At 35.8% G+C, this 12,805-nt stretch overlaps 1 protein-coding gene across 2 annotated transcripts in view; it reads right to left on the reverse strand.

The window, feature by feature from the left end:
* Positions 1-1,745: 1,745 nt before the first annotated feature.
* The window catches only part of ABCB7 (ATP binding cassette subfamily B member 7), a 44,375-nt gene continuing 33,315 nt past the window's right edge, over positions 1,746-12,805 (reverse strand). For both annotated transcript variants that reach the window (XM_072298233.1, XM_072298232.1), the window contains 10 exons: positions 11,253-11,419; positions 10,293-10,394; positions 9,345-9,521; positions 8,574-8,748; positions 7,705-7,862; positions 6,922-7,085; positions 5,690-5,819; positions 5,035-5,178; positions 4,236-4,367; positions 1,746-3,103 (listed from right to left, as the gene is read on the reverse strand). In XM_072298233.1, the coding sequence (XP_072154334.1) occupies positions 2,870-3,103; positions 4,236-4,367; positions 5,035-5,178; positions 5,690-5,819; positions 6,922-7,085; positions 7,705-7,862; positions 8,574-8,748; positions 9,345-9,521; positions 10,293-10,394; positions 11,253-11,419 (1,583 nt within the window). In that variant the 3' untranslated portion in view covers positions 1,746-2,869. The remainder of the gene's footprint in view (positions 3,104-4,235; positions 4,368-5,034; positions 5,179-5,689; positions 5,820-6,921; positions 7,086-7,704; positions 7,863-8,573; positions 8,749-9,344; positions 9,522-10,292; positions 10,395-11,252; positions 11,420-12,805) is intronic.

A 12,805-nucleotide genomic window follows, 5' to 3' on the forward strand; every position in this document is an offset into this window, starting at 1 on the left:
AATACCGATTTGTATCGCTGAAAGTCGAGGTACAACTTCAGAAATCCCCACCTGGTATCAGCTTGATTTCAAATCTGGCCTCCAATGATCTAACTGAAGGTTTCAGCAAAACTGAATGGATTTTGGTGAATTTAAAATCTGGGGCTTACAAATTCTGTCAGAGACTCCTGACCGTCCGAGTTATTTTACGTAGTATTAAAAATGGGAAGAGGGTGTGCAAGTATGGGTGCCCCGGTGCCTCGTTGGAAAAAGATGGCACATTTTATACTCAAAGCTTTGTTGATGATCAGATGGTTGTAGTCCGGGACGAAGAAAGCGAGTGGAGGCAAGCAGGCTACATGAAACGTAAATTGGCCTGGAGGTTACTAAAAATGTTAATATATTTACATTAATTAGCAGTTGATATCGGTAATTTTTGTTGTGCAAATTATTGTTTTGTGCGTAAAATTTCGAAAAAGAATCATGTACATATCAGAATGCTTGAATTCGCATCTTATCTAGTGGTCCATTGGTCAATATTGTCAACCTAAGATTCGCCTTCCACTCCACCGTGTAGACAACAAGCATGTCATTCCATAGACTTTGATGGAACCAATAATAATGCAGGTATCAGCAGATATCCTCTGATTCAGATTCGCTTTTAATCTCATTGTATAGGCAGTAAACATAACGGGGAACAGGAACAGTTATCTATTCAATAAACAGGCATAACTTTCGCTCCATTAACTTTCATAGAGACAATATCGACGGTGAAACTACCAAACCACGTATCTCGGTTTGCGACGTCGCAAACTTCCTGTCATACTTTATTTTTTAAATAAAAAACTACTCAACGTCAATTCGTGAAAACTTCCGTGATTTTTCCTCTTTGTGCGGAGAAAAATCTGTGAAAATTGTAAGGAATGATATTGATTTGATCTCCTTCAAAAAAATAAAATGTGAGTGGAGATTTTTAAACACCGCAAACGAGATACGTGGTCTGGTAGTTTCACCGTCGATAGACAATAGAGAATGTGCAAACTTTTCGGCAGATATCGTAGACGTTGAAGTTACCATTGGAGTAGGAGAGTTTCTGGATTTGGTGCACTTCTCGGGCCAAATTCTTGGGCCTGACAATTTTTTTCAACTAAATCCACTAGAGTGTTGAGCTAATCAGCAACGGATGTCTGGACCAAATTCAAAATTTCTCAACCCACCTTCAGAGCTGGGTTGAGCAGTGAATGTGTTTAGAGGGTTTCACCAAAATCCTTGAAGAATTATCTATTTTCAAAAATTCCAAGATAAACATAGTATCTAACTTTCTTTTAAATTTTACTGAGATTTCTCTACTTTCTTTGGTCTTAGGTTCATTTTATGTTTTTTGTGCTTTTGCTTTCTATTAAGTTTGTTCTCTTGTCTGCATGCCCTAGTTGTCACCTTGTATTGTTTTTCTTTTCAAATTTTTTTGGTATCCTAATTAAAAAATGATTATGTGATCTTTGAGCCTCTTCTATTGTAATATATACATAAATGACTTTAAATAAAGATACTAATTTGCCAGTTATCATTGCAAAAATGGTAAAACTGCGCTGATGTTTCAAAAGGGCAGTTACCTAAAATAAAACGCTGTATGCAAAAGCACATGCCTATGTACAGATGTTACCATGTACAAATGATTGTTAAGTATATTGATAAATGTAGATATTGATTCGATAACTCTGTTATAATATGACAAAATAAATATGGGAAAGAAGATAAAATTCCAATTTAGTAACAGTAAAACAACTTTATTCACAGAAGAAGGACTAATTTCTTGTATTTATATCATTACTTAACGACATGCAGATGATGTAGCTTGAAAGAACAAATCTTACTCTTGTTATCAACATCTTGCTACCTTGGACCCATGAAGTGCTCCTACTTACTTACATACATATCCTTACATACTTTCACATATAAGTGAATTTTGATTTTTTTGTTTACCCTGAATAACTTGATCAATCAAAAGTTCTTTTTGACACGCAGATAAAATAGATCTTTCAATGGGACAACATATTCATAAAAATTTGCTAGGAAATAATGCTATTCTATTTCACAGACCTTTAAATTAGAAATAAAAATTGATCAGAGAGCTGAAAAGTATATAAATTGAATATTATTCATTTTATATGTTAAATCCCTTCCTGTTTGTTTAAAAAAAATCCTTACACTACAGTCAGGCTAAATAATCCCTACTAGGCCTGATTTCTATGATAGTGTAATCAGTTTTCACTGCTGCAAACTCGAAGAAGCTTACTTTTAAAACTTAAAAATTGCTCATAATAATTGCCTTCTCATTCATTTTTGAGTTAATCACAATAAGTTACTTAGCATGCACTTAATCACGGTGGTTATCTATGACAAAATAATTACCTTTGATAATTTATGACACCGAAATAATTTACTGAGTTTTCTCGCCAAGTTTACTTGGGCTGAATCAGGGAATGGTAGGACCAAGTGTCAGTATTTAAAAAATACCCCATAAGAAACAATGCCTTCAATATGTAATTCAAACATTTTCACAGAGAAAAGACAAAAATATTGTTTCTGGCATTAGGTATGAAGATCAGATGATCAGTGAGTCACTCAATTCCTACTGTGGCGCACTCCTAAGGAATTCCATTTCATGAAAAGACAACCATGCTGTTCATTTTGTAGCACAAGAAATATTACTATCGCTTTGTCACAAAAAAACATTTGGCAGTATTGTCTCTTGGGTGACAAAATTTCAGATGGCTGTATTACTGCATGCTCTGTCAACAGGCCTGTTTTGTTTTGAAGTTCATGTAAAAAGAGCCTTAGGTAAAATTGAACATACCTGAAAGTAGAAAAATTTTCTAACAAAAAATGTTTATGTTTCTTTTTCAGCCTTATTCAGCTCGGCTCGACTCTCATTTTGCATGCGCCACATTGTTGAGTAGAGACTAGATGAAGAGGATAATAGTTCCCGATGCGAGCCCCGTTCAACAATTTTCCCGTGCTCTAAGACTAAAATTTCATCTGCATCCATCACTGTGGACAAGCGATGAGCAATGCAAATTGACGTTCTTCCTTCAGTTGCCCGATTAAGAGCGTTCAATATATTCTGTGAAAAAAGAAAAAGCAGCAACTATCAACAGAATTATCCAGAAAAGTGGTTTTACAACCCATAGAGTACTGTACTTAGTGCTCATTGCATTTAAAAAAGTCAAACTCCCCAAGACTTTGCTGAATATTTCCGGTATTTGCACGCAGAGTGAGGAGACAGAATTCCACATTAAAATCATTCAGAGAGCCGAATCTTTAAGTGTTTGACTGATGTCATTGAAAAGCGCCAACATTCCCTGTGTTTCCAGAATTGAACAACTTAATGCAATACGGAGCTATTTGTATCACCAAGTTGCTAATATTAAGCAACTTCTACATTCACCATTAATGAAATTTGCAGGGTACTTTTCTCCTTCAATTGACAATTCTTTGGCATACAAACAGAATATCTTTGAATTTTCAGGTGTTTTATGCAAGATAAAGGAAGTGGCACCATCTTACCAGCATTATAACGCTTGCAAGGCTATCTTACGAAAAGAAGTCCAAAATTCTCTCAAATTCACTGTTTTTCTCATGATTTTTGCCGCAAAATTACACTAGCTGTGCTTTCCCAGATTCTACATACTCCGTTTTCTTTTCCTTAGGATATATTTTCTCCTTTTTCAGAAGCCTTCCTGGGTTTATATAGATCCAGTTATTTGATAATTTTGAAGACAGAATGTCCAATTACCAGCTAATCAATAGTGAATTATATCATTTCAGCGATAAGACAAGAAGAGAGAGAGAAAAAATGTTTCCTGGAGTGCAAAGAGTTATGACTGAAAAGGTATTAATTCTATGTTATGAAAATTCCAAGAATGATGAGAGGAAGAATTTAAATCATAGGATGTAAAACAGTGAGTTACTGAAAAAAGGATTAAATATAAAAGGACTTATCCGCCCAATATTGAAAAACCCATTTTTAGTAATAAATCACGAGCTAGTAGTCAAATATCACTTCCAGAAAAGAACTGCTCTATGATAACTTAATCATATGATATGAGTGATTTTATCTATTAAGAGCAATAAAGTTACAATTTATTTTTCTTAGATTTCCTCACATTTTAAACACCAAAAGCACGACACACTAAATCAATTAGCAATACAGAGTTTTTGAAGTAAAAAGATACTGATAGTTCTGTTTAACTTACATGTTCAGTGATAGAATCCAAGGCCGAGGTTGCCTCATCAAACACTAAAATCGGGGATCCTTTTAAAATAGCTCGAGCTATGGCCACTCTCTGCTTCTCACCACCAGATAATTTCAAACCTCTTTCACCAACCTGAAATTAAAAAGTAAAACATTGTGCTCTTGAAGTGTACTGTTTTGAAAAGCACATATTAATATTATAACTGCCAATAATTTTAACCTGTAATCGAATGGACAGTGCCGAGGGTGCCAATAATTTAAGAAATATGTAGTGTATCTAATCATAAAGGTACTGCAAATAACGTAGATCTAATTATTGTCAAACGCTAATGGAGATATCAAATCAAGTAACTTTTAATACTATGTTCTAGATTATCCGGAAGTTATATCCACTTGGATAGAACTCAACTAAGAAGATAACTTGTAAATAGTTCTTCTTAGAGAGGGTTCCTGACTGCCCTATTCCAACTTACATGGATATATTTAATAAATTTGTAACCAAACATTAAAAGAGGAAAAATCCTTCTTTTGCAGGTCAACTATGAGAAGATCACACTTACAGCTATAAAATTCAATGCTTTTGAAGATCATGATTTAAAAGAATGACGTTCTGACTCTGAGCTGAAAAATAATCTTTAGGTGTACCGAAGAGGACTTTCTCATACTGTTCCCAGGAGAATTAAAACTAATGATAAAACTTATGGATTTTCTTCTAAATCTTGCTGACGGTATCTCTCTTTGATACAAGGATTCAATTCGTCCCTTCTAAAATTGTTGCACTTGGGATGAAATGCAATTACCTGCGTATTGTAACCCATGGGCCACTTGGTAACTGAATTGTGTAAGTCGGCCATTTTTGAAGCCTCCAGCACTTGGTCATAATTTTTTGATAAGTCTCCATAGCTTAAATTGTAAAATATTGTTTCATGGAACAAAACAGAGTCCTGTAAAAAAATGACATTGGATTAGATAGGGGAATATAACAGACTAAGCGTAGAATTTTTTATGCACTAAATAATAATACGCAATGAAATGACATAATTCTCATGGTGCAGGGCGAACTTCTGATGAGTAAATATATTTGATGTACTAATACGATTTTTTGCAGTACAGGCAATATACAGGGAAACCTCTTTTTCTATTAATTAAAGTCACATAAAGCTCTCGACAAGACAAGAATGAAATGGACCCCATGGATTCAAATTATAATTATTTTGAAGTTATCATTATCTTGAAGCTAGTGTGCTATTTACAGTATTTTGACGCATTTTTAAGTTTCTTTAATTAGAATATTTATTTTATTTCTTTGGACATTTTCTGATAGAGAAGTGTGACCATATAAGAGGTTGAAACAGAAGGTTTGATGATGCTTAAAGAACCCTCAACCTAGACATGACAAATAAATTTAGCTGACCAGGTGAAAATTAAGTCTTGAAATAAAAGGTCGAGCCTTACCTGAGGTACAATGGCAATAGCCTTTCGAAGACTCTCAATTTGGACATCACTGATATTTTGCGAATTGATGTAAATGGAACCTGAGGTTGGTTCAAAGAATCGATAGAGAAGTCTTATTAAAGATGATTTCCTGCAAAAAAGAAAAAAAATTAAGTGATGCGGTTGTATGCATTGCTGAATTTTAGAGAGAGTATGCTTAGTGACACACTAACGAGTTACCAAAGAGAGCAGTGAGTGCAAAACTGATGTTTCAGAAAGTGGACTAAGTGGCGTTTAAGTGGAAAATTTTATTGAAAGATGTCTCCGTTCTGGGTAAAATTGCCACCAACTATCCGGAAGAATCAGAGATTGTTTGGATGATTGAAAATTGACAAATTTTATTTTGACTATAAAAAGGGCCATCTTCATTTCCAGGTTAGGCAAGACAGCCCTAAGTACATACTATCTTTGGATTAAGCTACCAATTCGTACACACAATAAATAAATTTTAAGGTTAGACATTGGCAGAAAGTGTGTCATTTTACAAAATGAGAACAGCTCTCTGGCGGAATAATGTTCCTTCCAGCTGTATTGTGTGAAACAACATCGACTTCTTGACAGGACCATTCAACCAGAATTAGCCTCCCTGTGTTTCTCATTCCAAATTTTCCTCTCATATTTTATTTCTTTAATGTATGAAAATCTGGATAACAAAATATTTTGGAAATTTCTTTGAGGTTTTTTTGTGTGAAATAACATGAATAATATTCAATAATATACATGGGGGTAATAATCAAATGAGAACGAATTTTTACTCAATGAATTTGAAGTTAGCAATGCAAGAAACACAGACTTAAGGAAAATTTCAAATATCGTTTGAAATCCCAATCTGCCTTGTTCAGGGCACAAAGCTCTTAAATTACAACACATCTCCACATCCTCTCATTATGTAAACAAAATTTAACTCATACTTAAGAACAAGAGTTTTCTGTCAAAACCTTAAAATCCAATTTTTTTTATTTGATTCGAAAAAATCACTCTTCTGAAAATTTCACCCACCTGAATACAAGGTGCCTGCTCCCATTAATGGTCACCTAGGGATAAAAAACTGTGGAGAATCAAATGGATGGACCAAAATTTTTCAATGCTTCAAGAATTAATTTTTGCAATTTTTTGTTTTTTTTGTTTGTTTGCGGAGGATGGGGAGGAGGAAGATAATATGCGTTGCCACACATCCATTTTACATTACTCACCCGGATCCAGAGCCACCAACAATGGCTACTTTTTTTCCTGCCGGGACGGTGAAAGACAGATTGTTGAAAATGGGCTTCCCATTGCCATAGTGAAAATTGATATTCTTGAACTCGATTGAGGCATTATCTGGGGTTACATTGAGTACTGGAGCTTGCACTTTACTCTGAAAATATGAAAAATTATTACTAAAAAAGAGTTTGGTTCCAATTTCAGTTAATCCAATTGGATTATCTTAGGATAAACACATAACAAATAGTAATTTGCCTATCAGAGTCACTTTCATTGATTGAGATCGAGAAAAGAACAAACCTAGAGGCTCATGAAAAATAAAGCGATAAGCCCAAAAATGATTTTACTAGGAATAAATGTGATATCTTGCCAACGTTTGTTGATAGGGAAACACCTTTTTTGCTTTAAAACTTGGTTTCCTTTCGCTAAATGCTCTACTTGCTAAAACTAAACGAATCAGATCAAGTCTGAACAAAAAGGCTTGATTAAGCTCATAATGAGCAAACAAACACTCTCATTGCTCTGTGCAAAATCTGGTTGCTGTTATTTCTAAATAGAATAATTGTTATAATGAGTCATAACTGCATTTCTGCTCTTTTAATTTCCTAGCCAAAACAAAGAATAATCTATGAAGCCAACAGCTTCTTGTTCTCCATCTTCTGTAGAGACATCAAGCATTGTTTACTCTACTGTTTTGTCTGCAGGGGGAAAAACAAGTAATGATTCAACAGCTGGTTGCATAAGGTTCCTACTGGTTTGAATTTTAAACTTACCCTAATGCTAGGACTTTGCGTCATGAGTGTGAACATAGTCTGCATATCTATGAGTGCTTGACGGACTTCTCTATAGACCGACCCCAGGAAGCCAAGGGGTACAGACAGTTGAAAGAGGAGTCCATTTATCATTACCAGATCTCCAACAGTCAAGGATCCTAAAAAAATAAAAGGTCATGATGAAACTACAACAAAAGTAAACAAAACTAGAGATGATCAATCAAATTTTGGTTTCCATTTACTAAAAAATCAGGAAAAAAAAATTAATAACATATGGCACATCTCAGCTACACATAAAAAATTTGTTTTGAGGACACTTGATGAAAGCCAAAGCTATTTGAGGGTAACATATTGCGTTCAACTGGTATAATTCAATGGTAATATTGAGAAGTAGTTGTTGTGTTTCAATACTTTAAGCTTTGATTTAAAATTCTCAAAAGAGATTTTTCTAAGACAGACAGCTGAAATAAAATGCTGCATATTTTTAATTTATGCCCCCCCCATTTTTGTTAAAATTTAAAGTCAAACTAGCATTTTAGCTCCACTTTAATTTGAGATATTAATAGTTTCATTGTTCAAAACTGAACACAAAATTTGTACTTATTCTTTTCCATACCTACGATTTAGTTTTTAAAACAAGAAGAGAAACAAAAATTACCTATTTCCTACTTTGTCTTTAATATGTTGTGAGTAACAAGTCAATTTTGTGAGGTTACTCCTATCATCCTTAAATACAATTATTTCTTCATCGTAATACGTGATGCTACTTGCGGTGGCTCTTTGAGAAGTTAACGATTCGATAGTCGATCGATCAGATGTAAGTCTTAAATCTGAGAGTGAAAGCATTAGATATATGTTTTTTTACTCACCAGCTGCTATTTGCTTTGCTGCTAAGACCATAGCTATGCTCATTGCTCCGCTGAAAATCGCATTTTGACCAAAATTCAACATGGCAAGACTTGTGCTAGTTTTCAGAGATGCGGCCTCATACTTCCTCAGAACTTTATCATATCGATCAGCTTCGTATTGTTCATTGCCAAAATACTAAAAACGAGAGCAAAAAATCCCAAAAATTTAACACACATTTTCTTTCATCTGTAATCCATGACTTGTATACTTTTTTCTACTTCTTATTGTATACAGAAAAAGGAAGGGAATGAATAAACACTCATACCTATTTTGACGATGATGTATTACGTCTCCGTTCTCTCCGAAATTGGAAAATACATAAGTTATGAGCTTTCTGGTTCACTATTGTGCTAATGTAGGGCCCATATAGTTATGTGTTAATGAGAGAAATTTGATTTCTCCATGCATCGAATGGACACTGAAAATAGTTTTTTGCCCAAGAACTTTACTTGAACTATACACTGCAACGCATTTCAAAACAATTAATGAGCTTTTAGTGTCCTCATGTAGATCGCAGATAGGTGCTTCAATGGATCAGCCAAAAGTAGAAGTTCCCTACAGAAAAGTATGGTCCATCTGAATTTTGAGTGTTCGGCATTAAGGTCCCTTTTTTTCTTCTTGGATTTAGCATATAAACTCGGTGTAAAACAGGTCAAGTAGCTGGTTTTTTATGGAACCCAAGAAAAACTAGCGATGATATATTATGCAAAAAAACGAGGCAGTATGAATACCTTGACGGTTTCGTAATTGATTAGAGAATCGATGGCTTTGTTTCCAGCCTCATTTTCTGCTTGGTTCATGTACACTCGAAATTTCGTCCTCCATTGTGTTACAGCCAGAGTGAATAAGGTGTAAATAGACACGCAGCCTAGAGACAGGGTGGCAAATTCACCTCCACATTTGAGTCCCTGACAAACAAAATTTAAATATCACACAGAATAATTTCACGGCTATACAAAAGGCTAAGTGCTTTTTCAGTTTATTGCAAAGGTTACAGCAAAGTCCTCAAAACAGAAACTCACTGCTGTACATTTTACTTGAGTTTAAAACCTCTTCAACTTAAGAGGTGCTGATTTTTGATACAGTGAAATCTGCTTAAGTTGAATTGTATGGAGACGAAGAGAAATTTCAACTCAATTGGCTTATTGTATTATCCACAATGCCTCTCCTAAAATTCAAGTAACTTAAGCAGCAACACCTCCATCCATCACAACAAGCAGGCCGCCATTTAAGATTTTGTCAAGTTACTTTTCCAAATTTTTCAATACTCCATTGTAAATTTTAAAGGGTATTTCAAGGTTTTATCTCTTTACTTTACCTATCTTTAGTTTTTGATGTTTTATTCATTTATATATTCTCAACAATGTATGGCATAGTTGCTTTGGAGCCAGATAAATTTTATGTACTACTACTGTTCATTGTTTAACAAAAAAAAAAAGAAAAAGAAATAAGTGCAAGCTTTGGCACTTGGCAAACATAAACGGGTATAAAGTAAACACTCAACAAAATATAAGTAAACATAACGCATCTAAATCCAAAGAGGAAGAGGAGAATTTAAAAATCATTCAACTTTAAGTCTTTGATATTTCTTTTCTCACTTCTAACTCAATTTTGAAGAACATTTTTGATTAGAGGTATCCATTACAGTTCATTCATTGAAAAGAAATATCGTTACTTACAAGAATTGCGCTTACGAGTGCTAGCTCAAGCACTGTAGGAACTACATTAAATACCATCGCAGAGAGCACAAAATTTATGCCACGACTGCCTCGATCTATGACCTAAAAAATTTGAAATAGCAGTTGATTATTGAAATTCTTACACATCCAAAGCATATCCAGAGATTTAGAAAAACAAATACTTAAGACTATTTGTGCTACAGTCAGTGGAAAGCAACTGATTTATTTAAAAAAGAGGGAATTTGCTTTTTAGTCTGTTGTTTTAGGCCTCAATAATGTGCACCTAATTCTGTGCTGGGAATCAAAATTCTTTGATTAAAAATCTAAGGAGGGGCTAATTGTTGCTCGGAACCTTTTGGCATTTAAATGGACTCCTTTCTCGGGTTAACAAGGAGAAAAGGTCTCCATGAATTGTACTTCATGATTTTCTGAGGATGCTGACAAAAAAGGCTTTCGAGTACTTTGTTCTCTGGTCTAGAGATAGATGTAAGCTAATTTTAGCCTATTTTCTGGATTAAAAATTCCAGAAATTTCTGATGGAACGTATTGTGTTCTTTTGTCGGTTTTTCAGCATTGTTTCCTCATATTTTTAACTGATCACTACTTATTTTCTGGCTATTTTAAATTCATTTTATCACTATTTATTTAAGTTGAATTACCGCAACATGGGTGAAAAAAAATAAGGACCATATTTTATGAAACCATTTTCCTCGTGGGCTAAATACTTCTGATACCAGCTGATTGCAGAAATTGGCAGGAAGCGTTCGCTCATCAGAGACGATTCTTTTCCAGTCTTTTTAAAATCAGGGGATGCCAAGCTATCTGTCTGAATGACAACTTTATTTCTCTTTTATTTATGTTTTTCATGGTATTTTGGCATTGTGTGAAAAAAAAGACAATATGAAGAGAGAACTAAAAATATTGTCATGAAGGAATGGAGAAAACGAGCTGATGACTAACTTTTGAGAGAGCTCCTGTTTGCCTATTGAGGTGAAAAGCAAGATCTAGACTATGCAGATGGAGGAAAACATTCTTGGCAATTTGTCGGATGGAGTTTTGGGCTACTCTTGCAAAAACTGCATTTCGTAACTCATTGAATCCCGCAGCACCAGCTCTTGCAATTCCATCTGAAAATCAGGACAGAGTACCAAATGAACAACTCATAGTTTCATCCATCAAGTCTCTACTGATAAGATTCAAATGTTGAAGGAACATTGATACAACCTCCTCATTGGCAACATGGAGCGGAGCATTGAGGGTTCATGCCTCGCGCCATTGCGCCTTCAATTTTGCAGATGCAGCACGGACATCTATCAAGCACGAATAGTTGTATCCCTGCGCCGTCATCAAAGCGCGTCCTTTCTCTAGCTCGGTTTTCATATTGGGTTTGTTCTCGTTGGTCTTATTTGTAGTGATGCTTCAAAGGCTCAGTGAAAAATGTCAGCCAAAGATGAGAGAGACGCAATCAGGGCTGGATTTACCTACTTGCCGCCCATGGGCCGCCTGTATTTGGCCGCCCCCTCCTCATTCGTTTTGAAACATCAATAAAAACCATCAAGTGAACGTGCCGGAGGGGGAGGGGTGCATAAGACTCGTTTACTCGTGTTGGACACATTTTTTGCGAAAGCCCTGTCAACACTCCTAGCAAAAGTTCACGGAGCTTTGCGCGAAAGTTAAGTTCCTTAAAACCTATCTCTGAGTGAACAAGGCCTTCCATTTGTAAGAAATGAACGTAAAAGTTATGCAAGAACAAACATAAATGTGATTCAATAATTTTAACCGCCGCCGCCGCGCCACGCTGACCGCACCGTGTTTGGCGCAATGCGTGAAGTATTCTTGAAGTCTAGTAGGCGCTATGCGTTTCACGCTGACCGCACTGTTTTTGACGCAATGCATGAAGTATTCATGCAGTCTTGCAGGAGCTAATATGTGTTACATGCCGATCGCCGCGCTGAGGGCTTCTCCTTTTCATCTCAAGTCCTCATCATCGTTACTCTCTGCGCTGCGTCGCTCCATGCCAAATTGCGTGTTTGGTTTCTCTCTTCACTCGACTAATTAAAGGTGCTGTCTCTTATGTCACCAAAAGACGCTTTTCTCGGTTTAATAATTTTAACTTCCACCGCGCCGTGTTTGGCGCAATGCGTGAAATATTCCTACAGCAGGCTCTGCGTTTCACGCCGACCGCTGCTGAACACTGTGTCTGGCGCAATGCGTGAAGTATTCATGCAGTCTTGTAGGCGCTATGCGTTTCCCGCCGACGGCTGTTGACCGCACTGTGTTTGACGCAATGCGTGAAGTATTCAAGCAGTCTTGTAGGCGCTAATATGTGTTACATGCCGACCGCCGCGCTGAGGGCTTCTCCTTTTCATCTCGAGTCCTCGTCATTACTGCTCTCTGCTCCGCGCCGCTCCATTACAAATTGCGTGTTTGGTTTCTCTCTTAACTCGACTAATTAAAAGTGCTGTCTTCTGTATCACCGAAAGACGACAAAATTAGAAATTACTATACTATCA

Source organism: Bemisia tabaci, chromosome 3 (assembly GCF_918797505.1).
Source record: "Bemisia tabaci chromosome 3, PGI_BMITA_v3".
NCBI classification, from domain to species: domain Eukaryota; kingdom Metazoa; phylum Arthropoda; class Insecta; order Hemiptera; family Aleyrodidae; genus Bemisia; species Bemisia tabaci.